Source organism: Hordeum vulgare, chromosome 2H, assembly GCF_904849725.1.
Source record: "Hordeum vulgare subsp. vulgare chromosome 2H, MorexV3_pseudomolecules_assembly, whole genome shotgun sequence".
Classification (NCBI taxonomy): domain Eukaryota; kingdom Viridiplantae; phylum Streptophyta; class Magnoliopsida; order Poales; family Poaceae; genus Hordeum; species Hordeum vulgare.
The window spans coordinates 31,693,513-31,715,057 of NC_058519.1; the positions used below are offsets into that span (position 1 = coordinate 31,693,513).

Below are 21,545 nucleotides of genomic sequence, written 5' to 3' on the forward strand. Positions count from 1 at the left end.
TTTTTAATTAAGCCTTATAAACCAGAAGGAAGGGAGTAAGAGCAACTCTAGCATACCCCGCATCCGTCCGGCCCGCAAAACGTGTTTGCAGTTTGCGGAAAAACATCCTTGCGGGCCGGCGCGCACGGCCGCGGATGCAGACCCTGCATAACGGATCCGTAAAAAACATATTCGTGGAATATGCTTTTTCAGACCCCGCGCGGGCTGAAATGTCCCTCCCACCAACCGCTTCCGCTTAAATGCAGGGCACCTCAAAGGCGAGGGGGAAACCCGCGAATACGCGGGTTGGGCCGAGAATTTGCCGCGCCCCGCAAAAATATTTGCAGGCCGGGGCGGGATGCGGGGTCTGATTGGGCAGGTTTTTCCGCCCCGACCCGCATTTTGGCGGTTATTTTCTGGGTTGGGGCGGGATGCGGGGTCTGCTAGAGTTGCTCTAACATGCATGACACATACATTAAAAATGATAATGTGGCAAGTAATTAAAGAATAGAGGGGGAAAATATAGTACTCCCTCCATCCAAATATATATGACCTAATATGTTTTTTGAGGTGTCGTCTATATTGTCACCGATATGACACTACCCAGAATAAAAGTAGTAACATAGATTAGGGGGTGTTTCTTTCCAGGGACTTTTTGGTGTAGGGATTAAAAAAGTCTCTTTTAGTCCCATGTGAAAGAAACATGAGGGACTTTTAGGGACTAAAAGGGGGTATTTGGGACTAAAGGAAGAAGTCCCTATGGGAGGGACTTTTTGGGACTTTTTTGACTCTTTTCCCAACAATGCCCCTACTTTTAGCATGTCATTTAATAACTTCTAGTATATTACTAGGGGTAACATGGTCTTTTTGCATGTCATTTAATGACCTCTAGTCCATGTTTAGTCCTTGAAAAGAAACGGGTAGGGACTAGAGACTTTTTAGTTGGGACTAAAAAAAGTCCTAGGACTTTTTAAAGAAACATGGCCTTAGTAATATATGCTATGTTACTAGTCTAAGTTGCCCACCACTATAACTACTCGTAGTGGGGAGTATCATATACTAGTATTATGCACATGATATTGGTAGCACTTTTGTAGTGCACAATATCTTAAATGACTATTATCTGAGATCTCATTTATTGTTTTACATGACACATAGTAATCCCCTCGTACCGGTGCATTAGGCAGATTAATGGTCTGCTATGACCAAGACGAAGAGAAAACGAGAAAACTCGGTGCTAGGAGTAACTAATATCATTGCATGCAAAAAACACTAACTAGTGCATGTCATGATTGCTAGTCTCAAGTCATTGAAAACATAAATATACGTGACAATAAAAGGAACCGAGGTGGGAAGTTAATTGATTTGTTCCAAGTCATTGCTAGTCCCACATCTTCTATTGACTTGTTCCTTTTTTAGGCAATAAAAGGAACCGAGGTGGGAAGTTAATGCACCACGCCTACGTGTTTTGAGATTATTTGATTCTCGTAATGTGCCTAATGCACCGGTACGGAGGGAGTATCATAAAATTTATTATGATACGATATCATGATATGATACTAGTAGCATCTTCACTTTCCTAAACTAATTATATGTGATGTCATCAATTTGCCTACTTAGTATTGCATGGCTCTGCATGATGCTACATATGATACCTCAAGGGAGATCCAAAACTGAATGGAGGGGTATCATGTTTTTCATAGATTCGATCAAAAGTGGGTAAATTTGATTTGGTTAAAAGCCAAAATTCAAAATAAAACCACAAAGAAATATGTATTTATGTGTATGTATCAAGCTTATTACCTTGTATGTTTTATTTACAAAAAATGGGGTAGAGAAGAACAAACTCCTACCTTGGGCCTCGAGTCAAGCGACATGTGCGAGGGATAACATGAGAGAATGGAAGAGTATCATTGTCGTGATGATGCATCATCTTATAGTGAGAATTGTACCATGTGCTACTATGTGTTTCTCGTTCTCTTCTTCAAAGCAGCTATCATAAGATGATGTGAGTGAACTATATATAAGAGTTACCACTTCATATTTGTGTTGAATTGAATGAAACGGAAAATAAAGGCCGAAGAGAAGTAGACTGCAGGTTTACAACCATCTAGAGCACAAGCTTCAATAAGCTTCGTGAGAGATTGATATAGGACAAGTATTAATAACACAATATATAATCATAATTAACTCTGATATAAATAGACCGCTAGTTTTGGTAGTACAATGGATGACGTGTCGACGAAGCTAGCGAAACCCTTTTCAGTGATTCACCTCATATAAGTGTTAAGGTTGTCAACCAGACATAAAATATGTTGTGTCAATATTATGAAGATAGAAAATAGCTTAGTGAACCACAAAGAAATGATGCTAAGCGCATGAAAACATAAATACAAGTGTACCTATATGCATTGTCGGAGCACCTTGGGGACAATTACGGGGCCTTGACCCCCTCGCATTTCTGCCTTAGCCTTTTTCATATCATATTCAGTCATTTGCCAACCCCCCCCCCATCCCTCGAAATAGGCTTTTGCCCCGCTATATTAATATAGCAACCACACGATACAAACTGAGATCATCGCTGGGGCAAGCAGCACAATCATGCCCAAGAGAAAAAACAAGAGAAAATAAGAGAACAAATGCCAACAGCACCAGATCAACGAAAGCTATAGTATCCCGCAAATGTTGCGCCCATCGAAGAATTCCATCCCACTTTAATGCCACCGAGTTACCGCGTATCAAGCAACACCTTCAAGAAGGACTGCGACGAAGTTGCCCGGTCAAGACCTAGGATTTCTCCCGATACACGGAGGGGAGTGGAGGAGAGGTACAACCAACGCCCTTCAGGAAGGGTGGCGGCGTCCACAGGCGTCACTGCGTCGGTGCCGGCCAGACCCAGCAAGGATTTCTCCCGACCACTCACATCCACCACCCAGGACCGACGGTGGCTCCACCATGCCTACCGCCCACCAACATGAGCCACCATAGTCACGAGGACACCAACGTCGTCTCTCCCTCGTAAACGCTGCGAGGCCGGCCGGACCAACCGAGGCCACCGGAGACAGGGACCGGCAGCACCGCAGTCGCGTGGGAGGGGACAACCTCCATCGACGCTTGTGGTAGCAGACCGGACGCGGAGCTGGAGCACGCCAGGTCAATTGCCCAGCCGGGCCTAGATCGGGCCCGCTAAGCTCCCGCACCCGCGCTGCAGCCGACGCAGCATAGGAGTCACCGCCCCCATCGCTCGTAGCTCGCTTGGCCAGCTGCAAGCGGTGCATCGGAGGCCAGATCGGCCCGCCAAAGCCCAGATCGGGCCCAAATGGCCCAGATCTGGGCAGGAAGGGAGTCGTCGGTCAACCACCGCCGCGCGCTGCCAAGGGCTGCGCCATCGCCTCGCCACCACGGGATCTGCACCGGAGCGCCGCCGCCGAGGTACGCCATCGTCGGAGCACGCCGCCCGAGTTGAATTCCGCGACGGGGAAGGAAAGGGGCCGCCATCGTCGGCCTCGCCATGGCGCCGCGCGAGCAACGCCCAGCCACACCAGCCGACGACAGCAGCTAGAGAGTGCGGGAGGAAGGGCCGCTGGACGGCGAGGGGAGTGGCCGCCCCGGTCGCCCCGCTCGGGAGGGCGACATGGGGGGTACGGGTGAGGGGTTTTTTCGGTATCTGATTCTCACTAGGGATGTTGAGACCTCAACAACCCTCCCCCCAACCCCAATACTTGGTTCACGCTCTGCCACTGCCTATATGAAGGGAGCCTAACAACAAAAAACTAAACACATATACATTTGGGACTTGAGTAAGCATCTTTGCATTGAGGAAGACGTATACTTGATCCCGCATGATGAATTTAATAGAGTGAATTCCACTTTTTACCTTGTAGTTATACATTTGTGACACATATTACCCCATTTAGTGGAACTTTTATCGAAATGTCAGATTTAGGTGACTTTTAACACGGTAATTCCTCAGATTTACATTTTTCTTGTTTATGTTAGATAGGATTGGCATGTTGCGTTAATGATGCGTAGAAAAATCTGTAAAGATCAGAGGACATCGTTGACGATCATGTCCAGACTTTTCTTATCCATTTGTTCCATTCCTCATCATCGTTCATATATTTTTGAACCCTGGATGTCACCTCACACCTTGTCTGATAGACATGCATCAGAAAACGAGTGTCCAAAGCTTACAAAAAAGGGTATTATAAACGAATTTCCACTCAATTGGGGTAATTAGTGTCACAAATGTACAACTACAGGGTAAAAAGAGGAATTCACTCAATTTAATACACGGCTGCATGCATGCTTGAGCCCGCCTCTTAATTGGCCATGAGAGCATTTGGCGGGAGTTTCAATAATTTCTAGCCAACAAAGGAGTTTCAATAATTAACGAATTTAATAGGATGTTGCATGCATTCCTAATTTCGTTTCTACCTACGTGCATTTTATTTCGTGGGGTTACCTACGTGCATTTTTCATGCAAAACTCGCCATCGGCCTTTTAAACCGAATGGATGGAGTGACACAATTTTTTATAGACTCAATCAAACATACAGGATGTTGATTTGATTTAAAAACTAATAAATTAAAATAAAAACCAAGAAGAAATAGGTATGTGCAATGTAGGCATAAAAATGGGTGTGGCTAGATCTGAATCGATATTTCTCAATCAGTTGGCATCTATATAGATTTTTTTTACTTTTTCTTTCCCTTATTTTCTTCTTATGTCTCCTTCAATTTTCATGCACGATCAATGAGAATTGTGCAACTATAGTGGCATGTAGGCAGTGCAACTGTTGTTGTGCTTGGGCGCCGGATGTTGCACTAAACTGATAGTCGTGCAACTTTAGTTGTGTATGGATGATGGCAATATTGTTTCACGTTGGCGGCAGACAAGCGGTTGCACGTGGCCGAATGGGTTGCAACTGTAATTGCACGTATGAGACGAACATGTAGTTGCGTGTCAGGAAAGGGCGTGCAGTGGTGCCCAGATAGACATGCGTGCACAATCTTTTACGAGATCAAAAGGATTTTGTTCCATCATGATCATCTACAATCCTTGGATAAAAGATCCTCAATACATGGGTGCCCTGTGCCGAGCCACACGGTTGTAGCCCGCTCAGAGCGACTGTATCTTGCCAAGCAATCTGCAACACTATTCTGTGACCTATGAAGTTTCTGTGAAACAAAAACCCTATCAATCATTAAAGCCTTAATTTCAGCCACTAACTAACCATACACTGAACGATCTAAACTAAAACTAGTAAGACAAGACAATGCAATCACTGAGTCTGATTGAACCAATACCGGAAGCTCTGTATGTTGTGTAGCTAGAGCCATACACATCGTCGGCGCATGTATCTCAATCCCTAGAGCATCAATGCAATTAAATATATATCGATAAGCTGCAAAGATGACCGAGCCATCATATCTTCAAAGAATCATCCCCACTGCTACAGTGACGGCCTCCTCCAAAAAGAACCATCCATAGACAATGCCAACATATTATTGGAAGGTGCCGGCCACAGTTGCACTTGGGGAATACAATGACGCTTTGGTCTTTCCCATACTTCTTTTACTACCATTTTCCTTTTAACATTTCTTCCGTTGTGAATTTCTGAGCATCTAGGACCGTCCTCATGTAGCTTTACAAAAATTCTGTCAAGACCTGGACAGGGGCAGCCTCCTTTCCATATGTGATGTCAAGATGAACTTGCCATATGCACCACACCAGCATCACAATCATGCTACGTGCAATGTCCGAACAGCTTGCCAAGAGCAGCAAAAGCCAATCCTTGCCGGTGTCAAGGACATGGTCTTTGCGCAGAATAGGCCAAACAACACGCATCGCATCCCAAAGCCCGTGAGCATGGCCGCATGCAACTAGCTAGGGCATGGAATGACCCTTGGACTTCCCGATCGCAAATGGGACATGATGCCCGAGTCGACAAATGCATGTGCCGTTTATTTTCTAAGGTGGCCAACTTCCCTGACTAAGATTTTCATCTTGAAAGGCATTATAGTACGCCAAATATTACTCCACAACGGACATGCGCATGCACGCGAAAGATGGATGTGTAGTTGCGTCTAGACAGATTTGAGTTGCATCACGACTACTCCCTCCGTTCCTAAATATAACTTTTTTAGAGAATTCACTAAAGGGTTACATACAAAGTAAAATAAGTGAATCTATATTTTAAAGTATGTCCACATACATATCCGTATATAGTCCTTTAATAAACCTTTTAAAAGACTTATATTTAAAATGGAGGAAGTATTTTGCATGCAATTGTGCTAGGCCGACGGATATTCAACTGTAAATGCGCACGAACGACATCAAACATGTCCATGCAACTTTAGGTGCATTGGAGCTACAAGTGTGCAAAAGCATAGTTTGAGTCTTCCTTTAAAAATAAAGAGAAGAAGAAGTAATAAAAAAAAGACATAAAACATGCAACGGGGCAAACACACACCAAAAAAAAACAAAGCTCAAAATGATAAATGACTACACGGAATCAATTAATTTCTGGGGAAGTGCTGGGCGCCGGCGCGAGCGCTCGCGCCGGTCACACAGCAGCCATCGGATCGGGGGGCCCTTGAACCATCAGATCTCGTCTTCGTTCTCAACCTCGAGCCACGAACGCGAGCGCCTCGCCGGCCATCCTCGTCTAGCGCGTAGCGGCGCTCCCCCCGCCCCTCCCCTTTCCCTCTGCCCCCTGGCGGTTGAGGGGCCCTTCTTCCGTCGCCCCCTCTCGCCGGATGTCCTCGCCGCCGGTCGTCGTCCTTGCAAAGCCAACAAACGCGAGTGCCTTGTCGGTCCTTCGTTGCAGCTTTTTTCATCAAGAGTTGTAGCATTTTATGTCAACGTTTGCAGCATTCCGCCGTAGCAATGACCGCTTGCAGCTTTTATATGTCTGGTTGCAGCTTTTTTCATCAACTTTAGTAGCATTTTATGTCAACGGCTGCAACATTCCGCCCTGGCAATGACCGCTTGCATCTTTTTATGTGTATGGTTGCAGCTTTTTTAATCAACGGTTGTAGCATTTCATGTCAACCGTTGCAGCATTCCGCCATGGCAAATGACCGCTTGCAGCTTATCATATGCCTGGTTGAAGCTTTTTCATTTTGGGTTTTAAAGCTTTTTCAAATAGCCGTTGCAGCAAATTTGGTGACGTTTGTAACACTTGTATACGCGCGCCCGGTCATGGCGGCAGGCGACGAGGACGACGGGCGAAGACTGGATCCGGCGATGCCGACGGTCGACGGTGGCGGGAACTGGCGATCCAGGCGGGTCGACGGGGGCAGGGACCGTCACAGTGACGGCAGCAGCAGAGGGGCGCGCAGATGATGGGCCCCTTCGACCATGCGCCGCACCACACGCGAGCCGCTGGGATGAGGAAAAGATCGCAGGATAAAAGAGGGGATCGACGACGCGCGTGCGTCCGGTCGAACGTACTGACCGAAAATGTTTCCTTAATTTCTGTCGGGAAAAAAGAAAAACCTAGACGTCGCAGGGACCAGCCCCCTACGAACGTGGGCCGATGCCCACCAGCCACCGCGGGCCTTGCCCACCGCTTCCTTGTTATATATATCCCCCCGGCTTCGGCCTCTTCTCGCTTCCTCCATTCCACCATCTTCCACCTGCAGCAGCAGCGCAGAGCGCACACGCCTCCTCGCGCGCGACGGACTGCCCCCTCCCATGCACATCCCGTAGAGCGTAGATCTAGTCGGCGGCCGTCCCCTCCTGCCTCTCTTCGGCGCAGGTAGCTCCCCGTCCCCTACCCCCTTCCCCTCGCCCCACGCGTTCTTACTTCTGGCCCCGCGGGGGAGAGAGCGGCGCGGGCCGCGGGGTCGCGCCCTGGCCCCGCGGCGACGAACTTGAGCGAGCGAGGATCCGGAGGAGCTTCTCGAGCGCGTGGTGCTTGGCGAGTTCGGCAACGGGCGCCCCCGCGCCGACGTGCTCGAGCTCGCGCAGCGCCTCGAGGCGGGTGGCGTCGTCGTGGGGGCCGACGGGTGGAGGCGCGGGGTGAAGGAGCAGTCGAGCCGCTCGCCCGCGTGGCTGGACACGAAGCGGACGAGCAGGTCGCAAGGTAGGGGGTCGCTTGTGACCGGACTCACCGGCCGCGCGGCCCCGGCGCGGGGGATCGCCCGTGACCGGACTCACCGGAGGCGCGGCCCCAGCGCGGGGGTTCGCATTGGGAGATGCGGCCAGGGTTCGGTGTCGAGCCACATCTGCGGAGGGTGGTGGGAGAAGGGCCGGCGGGCGAGCGAGCGGGCGTCCCACGCGTATGGTCGCATTTAGCGTCAGTTTGGGGCTCATCTGGGTTTATGCCTCCAATTGTGATTTGCGATCAGTTTCCTGGGATCTGTTCATTTAGGATGCTCATTTGTTTTGTTGATTTGGGTCGAGGTTACGCAGCAGGTTCCCTTTGCCTGTCGAGAGTTAGATGATGATTGTTTGCTGTTGAGCATGTTCTAGTTTATCGTTTGCTGTTCTGTTCCGTAGTATTATCTCGTTTATGCAGCCATTTGCTTTCGGTCATTTGACAGCTTCCTCGGATATGTTCATCTTTCATACGTTTCGTTGTTGTTTATGCTAAATCAACGGCTTACACAGCGGGTTTGCTGGCTTACTTCAGCAATACGCTTGTTCAACTGTTCAAAGTTTTCCTTACCCCTGCAGCTCCATCCTATATTATCCTTTTGTATATATATGCAGTAGCTTCATTAGATGTGATCTTGGTTCTATGTTCATTATTACTATGGTGCCTGCTTTTGATTGTAGTGTAACAGGATGTTGGTGTAGTATTTTTACTCCGGTCCCTTGTTCGCGCTATATATATAGATATCCATGCTTGAATTCGAACTAGTTCAGGTCAGTTTATGCCGTCAGTTTGGTCCGATCGAGTCGATCGTGACAATTCTTTGGTTTGTGCGCCTTACAAACATCATTACGCATGGGATATGTTGTGCGAATTGCTTTCTATCGCTAGGAATTCCGGTTGGCTGCTAACACAATGCATGCAGATGGGTAAGGCCAAGGGTCCAGGGACCCAGGACAAGCTGAAGCTTCAGGAGGAATACAACCGGACCCGTCCATGCCGTATCTGCCAGATGCCGCTCGTTGAGACGGCGACCACACTGGGCCACATCAACTCAGTGTGCAAGGCTTATAAGGCAAAGATGGACAAAGAGGCCGCCAAGAAGTCGAAGAAGGCTACTTCGTGCAAGAAGTAGAGCTGAGCGATTTGGCTCACAAGAAAAAAGAGTAGAACTGAGTGCCTCTACTTGTGTGTAACAAGATGTGCACTTTGTAGCTTATTCGAGATGCTGTTAAGTGCGGCGTAGTACGGCGGTGTTTGTAGTAGTAGTATAGGTTTCATTTCAATTGATGCTAGCAAACTCTATCATTCGGACTCGATTTTGTGTGTGTGCCGTATATCCATTTTAACATGCGCATCTTTACTACACTTCATTGTTGGACATCATCCTTTAGTTGCAACATAACATGCCGAATCGTCGTAGTATAGAACATAATGGACACCAATGGTTTACTGTGTCTCGCTGAAGAAAGCTTTGAAGTGAAAGAGTTTTATAGTTTAACGATGTGTTCTAGACAAGTGTTAGAGTTTGGGGTTAAAACCGGGGGGGGGGGGGGGGGGGGGCATTTCATTTTGTCCTGCGTTATTTGTGTGCAAGGTTTGTTTGCGTATGAGCTCATGCATGCTTTTGAACTTATCTAGAAAACCATGTAGGATGACGGTATCAAACTTCCCCTACAAGAAAAAATGATGGTGTTAAACACTCGAATTTTACATCCATGGGTGGTAAATGTGAAACAATGAGTAGTCGCTGCCTTGAGCATACTAAGAGATGCTAATTAGTATATTTGATTTTCAGTTGTGTATGATATATAAATGTGAGTTGGTGAAATGTCTCTCAACAATTCAAGAATAAAAAACCATATTCTCAGAATTATCCATTAGTGATATTTGCAAAGTTAAACACCTTTAATCACTCACATTAGTTACATATTTAATTGTACTAAATAACTCACTTTTCGCTGGTACTGCCAAGGTGTGCTTTTTTTATTGGGATTTTTTGTTTTTTCCACTCTATGTTTTGACCAATTTTCTTTTGCCGCTTTAGCACTTGACATTGAACTGTTGTCACTTTCACCTTGTTAGAGCAACTCTAGCAGACCAAGCATCCGTCCCGATCCGTAAAATAACCGCTAAAATGTGGGTCGGGGTGGAAAAACCAGCCCGATCAGACCCCGCATCCCGCACCGGCCCGCAAAAAAATTTAGGGGGCGCAGCAAAATCCCGACCCCAATCCGGAAAAACGCGGGTTTCTCCCTCGCGGCTGCGGTGCCCTGCATATATAGAAGAAGTAGCCAAGATGTCAACGTGGAGAGGAATTTTTTTCTTAGTATGCACACGAGCATGCATGTCATACATTCATAGAAGAAGTAGCCAAGATGATCAATACAACGCCTTTCGGTAAAGTGCTACACTGAAAGGTTAGTATTCACGTCCATTCGTGACAACACAAGCACACAACTCTCCCTTGCCCAAACTCAAGCCAAACAATGCCAAAGAGGTCGAACATAGAGCACACGGGCCTCGTCACAACTGTAATGAACACCTCAGAACATGGCAAAAACATCAAACCAAGCTAGATCAACGCACTCTTCACTCATGACGCCTAGACAAGTTTGGAGGGAGTATTTTCTTGGGTTAGCTTTTGGGTGCGCGCGGTCGGTAACGAAAAGGGTTCAAACCCTAGGGGTTTGATTGCATATTTATTGTTGGCACTTGGCTAGTATAATAATTATTAAAAGGCGAAGTATCAAGTGAAAACGTTTATTCGGTAAAAACTGAAAACTATCATCGTACGCCGTCTGATCAAGCACGTACGGTGCACAACAAAGGTAGGATTTTAACTAGCCACGTAATCGCATTTTCGCAGCTAACCCCCTGTACTTACGTCCTAGCTAACCGCTTCACTTACGTCCTAGCTTGGTAACGATTCAACAGAAAAAAGGAAAACAAATATGTGCTGCCATGGAGTCTAGTCCTGTGTCGTCGACGATCGCCATGTGCGCTAGCTCTCCGATGACCGCCCCGTCCAACAGCACTAGCCCTCCGCCGGGCTCGACCGTGACCCCCTGCCCTCCGCCGCCCTTGCCCGTGATCCCACGCCCTCCGCCGGACATGGCCGTGAGCCATTGCTCTATGCCGGTTGTGACTCGCCTTCCACAACATGCATCACTGCCGCTTGTTATAAGTAATGGTGTCACCGATCCTTCGTCCCCAGCCATGCACCTGCATACTGGTAATACTACACAGGTAAGTAGTAGATTTTTGTATGATTTTTTTCTTCCTCCATTGATACAAACTGTTGACGTCAATGCCATGGTTGTTTCTCCTAGCTTGGTGGTGATTCGGTTTTGCAAACACATGATTGCAATGAGGTTGGCCACCATGATATGGAAATACATCCTCCCCCGGTCAATTTGGATAGGTTCATCATTCAGTTACAGCAAAACACCATTCATCATTCAGTAACGAGATCTCTTCGGAAACAGAAACAACAGCTTCAAAGGACAAGCCGCCCGGAAGCCAGGGCCACCGAGGTCTCCGTTCATCCCTCGCATGGGCTAGCACCAATTCGCCTAGGAGCAGCGCCAGGATGGCTGGGCCGCCGAGGTCGCCGTGGCACGGGGCCATCACCGTGGCATTCCAGTCAGCGCTGTGTGGGGGCTACCGCCGCCGTAACGAGCGCTCGTAGGCACAACCCATTAGCAGTCGCGTCGGGGCTGCGGGCTCTGCATCACCGTCGCCAGAGGAGCGGCGTCGCTCTCGCCGTCGAATCGCCGCCGCCTGCAAGTCTCCCTCGCACGGGTCGATTTGTTTTTCTCTTTCTTTTTTTTGAATCGTTACCAACCTAGGACGTAAGTAGGAGGGGTTAGATGCAGAACTGTGATTAAGTGGCTAGTTAGAATCCCACCTTTGCTGTGCACAGTACGTCTTGATCAGACGGCGTACGATGATAGTTTTCAGTTTTTACCCAATAGGAGTTTTCAGTTGATACTTCGTCATTTTAAAATGACCCGTACTTTTTTATAATATTTAAATATATTTTGAAATGCCACGTACTATTTTTATAATATTTAAATATATTTAAATATGTCACGTACTATGTTTTTTTTGTTTTTTACTCTTTTTTAAATTTTAATTTTCATTTTAATTTTTATATTTTGTTCTCATTTTTTGAAAAAGGACAGCCTTTTTTTGCCGAAGTATCCAGTGGAAATGCCTTTCTAGTGAAAATCTGAAAATTCTTACGTAGACCATCAGATCTATAATGGACGCCACGGATCAAAGGTGGGATCCCTCAGCATCCACTTAAACGTGATTAACAGATAACCCCCTATTTTTACAGATTAGCATAATTCATTTGGGGATTGCTTTGCCAAACTCTGATGTAATGTAACCCCCCACGTCCATGGGATGCTGCCGCCGGGAACGCCATGGCGTCTCTCAGACTTCCCGTAGCGGCAAGACCCGAGGCGCAGCAGCCACACTGGTGGAGATGCGTGCGCGCACCGCGTCAGAGCTCCCTCTTATCGGCACCTAGGGCTCCCGAGGCGAGGACACCCCTGGGGCGTTGGGGGGGGAAGACGAGGATATTCGTAGCGTCCGAACAGGCAGCCTCGCCGACGATGCAAACCGTGTGATGGGGGAATGGAACTGCGAAGGTGACGCGCACGCTGGCCGCACCTGCCGTGGGGTGAAGTAGTAGAGCGGCGTCATGCTACCAGCGCCACCAAGCTGCTGCGCCGGTTCACGGTGAGTATGAATTGGTGAACGCTGCCTAGTGATTGATCTATGTCTTTTCTTGCATAGCTCTTGTCCGTTTGATGTGGTGGTCGTAAACTCTGGACATCTTACCTCTAAATGGATAGGAAGAGCTCGTGGTATGTCAGGGGATATAGGTTGACACGAATGAGGACTTAGACCATCTCCAACAGCCGCGTCTAAAAAACCTATTTGCCGCGCGCTGGTCGCCTGGTTTGCCGCGTCGCGCAGCGCTGGCTCCAGCAGTAGCTTTAAAATGCAGCGCGCGCGCTCCGCTCCAGCAACGCGCTAAAATGCAGCGCGCGCGCCGCTCCAGCAGCTTTCAAATATAGGGCATATGAGCACAAAATAGTTTGAAACATTCATCAAAATGCAATGAACATGTGAAATTTTTAACACAAACAAGTTGATGAATAAAAATCATGCCCACAAGTTCATCCAACCAAGTTCAAAATGCAAACCAAGTTCAAAATACAAGTTCATCCAACAAAGTTGAAGACATAAACATATCAACCATCTTCCTCTTCTTCCTCTTCTTCCGCCGACGATTCTTCCGCCTTCGAAGATGAATCTTCCTCCCTAACCTCCCTTGACGGCGCGGCGGCAGCACGGGACGGCGCCGGCGCGACGCCACCCGTCGGCGTGGTCATCCGCGGCGGTAAGAAGAGGCTGCGCGCGAGGCCGACGGTCGGCGGAGCTCCGGTGGCGGCGGCGGCGCCAGCGCTAGGGTTTTCGGCGGCGGCGGCGGCGGCGGCGGGAGGGTCGCGGCTGTACAGCGGGGTCAGCGGGGCGCCGGTGTGCGCGTCCATGGTGGCCGGGGCGCTGGCGCCGGCGCGCGCGGGTGCGAAGGAGGAAGGAAAGGGCGAGTTCGTGCGCGCGCTCGAGTCTGCCGCGCGCGGAAGTGGACGCCCGAAATTAACCGCGCGGGATGAGGCTATGGCCAGCGCGTCTAACTCGTTTTTACGCGCCCGCTGGAGCTGTCGGACGCGTTGCGCGCGCGCTATAGTCCCTTTTTTTGCGGCGCGGCGCTAGTATAGCGCGGCTGTTGGAGATGCTCTTACGTTCAGTAATCTGAAGGTTAAGACGCAACTAGGGGAAGGTGAGCCGTAGTCGATAGATGCCCCGTCGCGGCCGATGGAGAAAAGGGCATGGCTTCAGTCGCCAATGTTATAAAAATAGTACGTGGCATTTCAAAATATATTTAAATATTATAAAAATAGTATGTGACATTTCAAAATATATTTAATAAATATTATAAAAATAGTACATGGCATTTCAAAAAATATTTAAATATTATAAAAAAAAGTACGTGTCATTTTAAAATAGTACGTGTCATTTCTAAATCCGTAATTATTTCTTCGAAATTCATGAAAAAAAATCTCATTTTTTTTAAGGATCAAAATGGACTTTTTCCTACGCAAAGTACCCCTTTTCCCGTGTGCCGGCCCTCGGGCGATCGGACGGACAGGGTCGGACGGCGTACGGTTCGCGAACCGCGCACGGCGGAGGGCACGAGGCGGCCGCCGCTCGCCGTCGGACGCCAGTGGCGCTAGCGGAGCATCTCTTTCTCCTCCTCCCCACTGTCTCTCGCCGCTCCACCCATCGAATCGAATAAAGTACTCCTTCCAGCCTCCAAAATCCCTCTCCTCCCCTCCCTCGCTCCCTTCCCTTCCCTCCCCCGATCTGATTCCGTTCCCCACTCCCTCCGATGCAATCTCGCCACTCCTGAGCGCGCGCCCCCGCCCCCGCCCCCTCACCCCCTCCCTCGCCGCCGCCGCCCCGGAGCCGACGGCGAGCCGGAGCCCTAGCCAGGGGGTGGGGCCCCACGTCGGCCATGGCGTTCTGGTGGCCGCTGCTGGTGCTCGCGGCCGCCTACGCGCTCTGCCGCGTCCTGCTCTTCCTCATCCCGCCCACCGTCCCCTCCATGGAGGTCGACGCCTCCGACGGTACGCCCCCCGCATTCCCCTCACCCGGGTTTCGTACCGTGCCGGTGGTTCCCCCCGGGGAGGATTGGCAGGGGGTTTACCAGGGTTTATTAACCGTGGTCGGATTTTGGTGCAGTGATGGAGGAGGTCAACCAGAACAAGGAGGACAGCTTCATCTACGTGAGTCCCCCTCTCCACATTCCCTCCCCTCTGATGACGATTTCGGTCCGAACGAATGGTCCACTGCGCAAACGTGAATGCTGGCTCGTCCTGCCTAAGTTAACATTGCGGTTTGTGTTTTCGTGATCTGGGATTCTAGACAGCATCCGATGCATCGGCGGTTGCGCTAGGATCAGTGTGTTCTGGTTTGGTGCTGCTACCAGTAGTCTAGTACTCAATTTTGCTTGTTCTGGTTGCTCCGATCATGGTTTGTGTAACCTGGGATTGCACATTGTAGTATGACATCAAGAATAACGCCATGCAGTAATAATATTACTAATTGGTGTTATGTGATTATTTTGCCGTCGGCGGGAGACATGTGTCTGGTGGATTAAGCTGTGGCATGAGGATATGGCTAGCTCCAAGTACATAAGCGATCCAGTAGATCTGATGCAGTACTGAACCGCTGTATTTCTGTGGAAACATGTGAGTTGGATGGCCATCTGGAAGATGTCTGCTGACGGTTTCTGTAAGCTGATTTTACTGTCCTCTATGTTGGATTCTTTGATATGTCCCAACCTTCCAGTGCTGTGATCATTGCTTTGGCAACTTGAAGATGTGGTCAATTGATTGCAATTTGGTGGACAGCTGATTGAAAAAAGGATGACTGAATTTTACTTTTGACACACAATCGATCCTTAAGTGGTTATTAGGCTTCACCATCTCAGTGTCAAAATGGTTCAATACAGGGGGACAAAAATTACTTGTAAATGAAATGTATAATTCTTTTTTTGAGCTGGGTTTCCCCATTTCCCCTACTTTCAGAATAAAAAGAAACAGATATATCAACCAAAAGGGCCTCAATTAGCTAGAGTTTGATTTGGTGCCAATATAGGATCTCCGGAATTGTTGTAGAGAAGCACTACACATACTTTTTAAGCAGCGGTTATTTGCTTTCAGATGAACTACCAAAAGCTAAAAATGATCTGTTGTGGCAGGAGGGGCAGCTTTTTTCTGAATTGTATCATGTTGAGTTTATGCTTTGCTGCAGGTACCAAGGAAGGGGAAAGCTGCACAGACTGACATGGTTCGCTGCTACGAGCCAGCTACCATGAAATACTTGGGATACTTCCCTGCTTTGACTCCTGATGAGGTATGCGTTCTCTTTAAGTACAATGTACCCCACTATATGTTTAGCATAGTTACAAAAAGGTGTGCCTAGGCTTAGGTGATAGCAAAACACCTGACGCTTAATGTGCACAGAATTGTGCTTAAGCGTGCGCTTTGGTCAGAAAAGCGCAAGGCGGTGGCAAAACACACAATTAACGCCTAGCGCTTTTTTATCCTTCATGTTTAGTTGGTCTGGTTATCTTCTATTGCATTATTGACTAGAAATATGGTTCACACTTCCTTAGTCATAATTGAGGAGAAAGCAAAGCTTGTTATGTACTCCCTCTGTAAAGAAATATAAGAGCGTTTAGATCACTAAAGTAGTGATCTCAGTGCTCTTATACTTCTCGCATTATAAGAGCGAGAAATATAAGAGCGTTTAGATCACTGAGAAATATAAGAGCGAGAAATATAAGAGTGTTTAGATCACTACTTTAGCGATCTAAATGCTCTTATATTTCTTGACAAAGGGAGTACTGTTTCTGCAATAGTTGGGACCTTCATTAATGTGGCTTTCTATTTCGTATCACTTATTCTTTGACTCATTAGGTCCAGGAGCATGTTGCACAAGCTCGTAAAGCACAAGAGATATGGGCAAAAAGCAGCTTCAAACAGAGGCGGCAGTTCCTCAGGATCCTTTTGAAGTATATACTTGAACATCAGGATCTGATATGCGAGTAAGGACATATTGGGAATTCAAACTCTTATCTTTTGATTGTACCTGATGCAAACGACCTTTCTATAAGCAGTGTCTACTCCTGATGAAGGGCTTACTTAGTCCTGATCAATGGCCTCTCCTTTTGTTTCATTTGCTCACACTTTCCAACATATTGAAGGTCTGAGAGTCCACACTGTTATTTTTATGCAGGATATCATCTCGTGACACTGGAAAGACTATGGTTGATGCTTCATTAGGTGAGATAATGACCACATGTGAGAAGATTCACTGGCTTTTGGATGAGGGTGAGAAGTGGTTAAAGCCTGAGTACAGGTTAGACTACAGAAATACCCAAATGTGATGTATACAATAACTTAAGAGCCATGCAATGCCCCAATGTTTAATGTTGATTAACCATGCATGTTAAACAAATAGGATCATACATAGGAACAGTTGAAGTAAGTTAAGCATAGTAGGCGTGACTTGTGTTGGACACTTGAAGTACAGTACAGTAGTACACAATGGTTCACTTTATGATATGTAACATCACTGGGTCTGTTTAGCATTATTTAGTACCATAATGTGTGTGAACTTTGGAAATTAGGAACAGCAAATGAATTCTGGTCTTGATTAAAACATGACTACACACTAGGACCTGAACATACTGCAGATATTGGGCTAGCAACTTCTCTTAATTCTTGCGCAGAAGATAGGCCTTTTAATTTTTGCACATGTCGCAGTAATATTCTATTGCTGCACTGTTGCCAACGGCATTCATTTCATAACGCCTAAAATAATGCCGTAACCGATTCATTGTTTTCTTATTGCCTGCATGTATTTGCTTTAAATACTGTTCAGGTCTTGTGGGAGATCAATGCTACACAAAACAGCGAAGGTTGAATTCTATCCTCTCGGGGTGATTGGTGCAATTGTATCATGGAATTATCCTTTCCACAATGTGTTTAATCCGATGCTGGCTGCAGTATTCTCTGGTAATGCAGCAGTTATAAAGGTAAGTAATCAGATGAATATCGTCTACAATCTGATATGAGTAAAAATTCTTGGTCATGATCAAGCACAACAGTCTTTGAGTTCCTGTACATTTTTTATTGAGTTTCCGTTGTTAGAAAAATGCTTTAGCTTAGCTTGAAGTCTGGAGCTTATTAGTTATGGCAATCTACCATCTGCTCAGAGTACGGTCTTGTTCGTAACCTGGGTATACCCCAATTCGACCTGACTAAATCGCCTTACAAACTATTGACATGGAAACTCTCGCATACTCATAGTCTTAGGTCAACCTGTTGACTTCTGTTATTCGATGATCTTCATGCGTTACATTTATTATGTATCACCTTTGAGTCGATTATGGCAACCATTTGTGTTCCATATGGTGAAGCTAGTATTTCCCATGAGAATAAGGAATTGCATATTGCACAATTTTTGTACTGATCATGTCATAAAATTTTGTTGTTGTGCCAAGTCAAACATATGGAAATAATCATATGCTTTTTTTTTCTCTGCAAAGTTAATTTTCATTATGCCCTTTGAATTTTTACCTTTTCATTCATATTCTTGATTTAAGTAACAAAGTTACTGTAATGTTATCCATTATTCTCTCTAATAAAATGCCGATTTACAGGTTTCAGAGCATGCGAGTTGGTCCGGCTGTTTTTATTCTCGCATCATACAAGCAGCTCTGTTAGCTGTTGGTGCCCCAGATAATCTGGTTCACATAGTAACTGGGTACGAATGTAGCTTCTGCATTTTCTTGATGTTCAGGCTAATTACTGACATGCCCTACCTGCTGGACTTTTTTTTTTCTCCTGTAGTTTTGCAGAAACGGGTCAAGCTCTTGTATCTTCAGTGGACAAAATAATATTTGTTGGATCACCTGGCGTTGGAAGGATGGTATAACTTGCATCTGAAGTAGTGATTTTGTAATCCCATGCTGCTAATATTATTTACGCCCTTGTGGATACCATGATCGATGCTGCATGCATACACTTAATGTGCTCGCTTTCTCTGTTGATAATGTGCTGAGTATTGTGCCTATCACAGATTATGCAAAAAGCATCGGAAACATTAATACCTGTAACTCTTGAGCTTGGTGGCAAAGATGCATTTATTGTGTGCGAAGATGTGGATTTACCCAATGTAAGTGTATTTTTATGTTGTGTATATCACTATGTCATGGGCAGCTTGTTCTCTTTACAGCAACTAACCTATAGCCCTTCGTCATTTGAAGGTTGTTCAAGTTGCTGTGAGAGCTGCACTGCAATCTAGTGGACAAAATTGTGCTGGTGCTGAAAGATTTTATGTCCACAAGGATATCTATCCTACCTTTGTTTCTCGCGTAGTGAAGATCATCAAATCAATATCTGTTGTAAGTTCACAGCTGTATTTTGCAGTCAATAGCCAGATGCGCAAGTGCAAATTTTATTGCCCGCCTTTTGAGTTCGTAATTTGAGCACAAGATTCACCCTCTGTTGCTATTTTACATTTTCCTGTATTGTAATCACTCTTGGTACTGTTACGTCGTCCACATGCAACTTTTACATTCACATTTACCTTTTGTTTCCATCATGTTTATTGTTATTCCAGTTCCACCTTACCATATGTTACTCAGTTTAAACATACTCTAAGTTCAATTGGCGACACTAGATAATTTTATCAGTTAAAGTCCTTATGCTGTAAATATGTAAGTTAATGCTGGTAATCTTATTTTCCGGTAGTATTTATGTCATGATTTGCCTTCTCATTTTGCGTATTGTGCTTTTCCTAGGGGCCCCCATTATCTGGCAGATACGATATGGGTGCAATCTGTATGATAGAGCACTCTGAGAGACTTCAGAATCTTGTTAATGATGCTCTTGACAAAGGTGCCGAAATTGCTGGCAGAGGGAGCTTTGGGAATTTGGGTGAAGATGCTGTTGATCAATTCTTTCCCCCAACTGTTCTAGTGAATGTTAATCACACAATGAAAATTATGCAGGAAGAGGTAGGCTGTAGCCAAACTATGTATGATTTCGTTTTTGTGCCAATGATGTTAGCCTTACCACTGTTACTGCTGATTAACAGGCATTCGGGCCGATTCTACCAATCATGAAATTCTCTTCTGATGAAGAGGTCATCCAACTTGCAAATGATTCTAAATATGGTCTTGGTTGTGCTGTTTTTTCTGGCAACCAGAAGCGTGCCATCAAAATAGCGTCTCAACTACAGTGCGGTGTTGCAGCAATCAATGATTTTGCTTCAAGTTATATGTGTCAGGTGGGTAACACTATCTAGTTTGTGCTCTCTCTTATGTAGTAATTGACACACAGCTTAAGATATAAGCATTCTGAAGATATCTTGGAAGTACAGACATGTGTATTGCAGATATAGTGCTATTCAACACACTTTTGTCGTAGAACTGCAGGCAGGCATAGATTGTTTCTTGTTTCTTTTACGTTAACCACTGTCAATGCGAGTAGTCTTACATCTGTTTTTCGGTGCAGTCTTTGCCCTTTGGCGGTGTTAAAGACAGCGGGTTTGGAAGGTTCGCTGGTGTGGAAGGCTTGCGGGCCTGCTGCCTTGTAAAGGCAGTTGTAGAAGACAGGTGGTGGCCATACGTCAAAACAATGATCCCCAAGCCTATTCAGGTTTGCTGTTTCCCCACATAATGTCGGGCTTCCATGGTTTGCTCGGTACCATGTTTCTGATAGTCTGCTAATGATCATTTCGCAGTATCCCGTCTCGGAGAATGGGTTTGCATTCCAGCAGCTGCTCGTCGAGACTCTGTACGGCATCAGCGTATGGGACAGGCTGCAGTCACTCGTGAATCTGTTAAAGATGATCTCGGAGCAGAAGTCTCCTATAACCAGGAGGAAAAGCCGGTGAGCAGGGGCGAAGCATTTGGCACAATGTTTTATCCCATCAGTTTGCTCTGATGATGATGCTCCTGCCTGTGGACTAGTCTTTTGGCTGTTGTCCTCAAGGTGCCAAGTTTGGTGGGGATCAGGCTCAGGGCAAGGTAGCATTTATTTGAATGTGAAACGCCCTTTAGAACCAGTGCTCTTTCCTAGAAAGTGAAGATTGCAATCAGCGATGTAAGACCTGGTTTCGATTGTCACCTGCATGAATGTAAATGTTGAACGTGTTTTGCTGGGACTTTCATCTAGCATAGCACTTCGGTTTTTGGAATCTCTTGTTCTCTACACGTCTGTGGTCGTGAATCTCCTGTAGTATAGACCGCTTGTGATGCCGTGTTGATCTATATATGCCCGCTGCAGCGCTACAAGAGGGATATGTTGAGGGCGCATGCCAACTTGCCAACAAATGCAAACCCCAACTCGTCCATTTTTGCTGCTGTTCGCTAGGAAGAGGAGCGAAGGGGTGACTAAACACGTCCGTTTTCAATCAAATGCTCATGCAATAAAGAGCAACCTGACATCCTTGTTAATTGGAGTACAACATAACTTGTCAAAATCTTAAAATAGAATACAGAGAAATACCTGAACAATGAGAACTTTTTCTTTTTGCGGGTAAACAACAATGAGAATTTGATTGACCTGTAATCAGAACTTGGGAGTATCAGGAGAGAGAATCTGCAAAACTGCTTGCTCATTTCTTCAAGACATGAACCGACAACATTTGTGTTCACAACTTGACGGTCACTTCTTCAACTCAACCGAGGACAAGCTAACAACAGAGAAAGATGACATGTTTCATCTTAGTTAGGTGTTAATATCAGTAGTGGTACATATATAAAGTGTTACACAGGAACAACCTATGATGTGCTGGAAAAGAG

General features: G+C 46.3%; 1 protein-coding gene across 1 annotated transcript; it reads left to right on the forward strand.

The window, feature by feature from the left end:
* Positions 1–14,315: 14,315 nt before the first annotated feature.
* LOC123424647 (aldehyde dehydrogenase 22A1) lies at positions 14,316–20,938 on the forward strand. The gene is made up of 14 exons (XM_045108288.1): positions 14,316–14,790; positions 14,906–14,949; positions 15,980–16,081; positions 16,648–16,775; positions 16,967–17,089; positions 17,615–17,768; positions 18,396–18,499; positions 18,586–18,664; positions 18,815–18,910; positions 19,002–19,139; positions 19,539–19,754; positions 19,835–20,026; positions 20,254–20,397; positions 20,483–20,938. The coding sequence occupies exons 1-14, from the start codon at positions 14,679–14,681 to the stop codon at positions 20,633–20,635; spliced, it is 1,785 nt and encodes a 594-aa protein (XP_044964223.1). The 5' UTR covers positions 14,316–14,678; the 3' UTR covers positions 20,636–20,938.
* Positions 20,939–21,545: the final 607 nt, after the last annotated feature.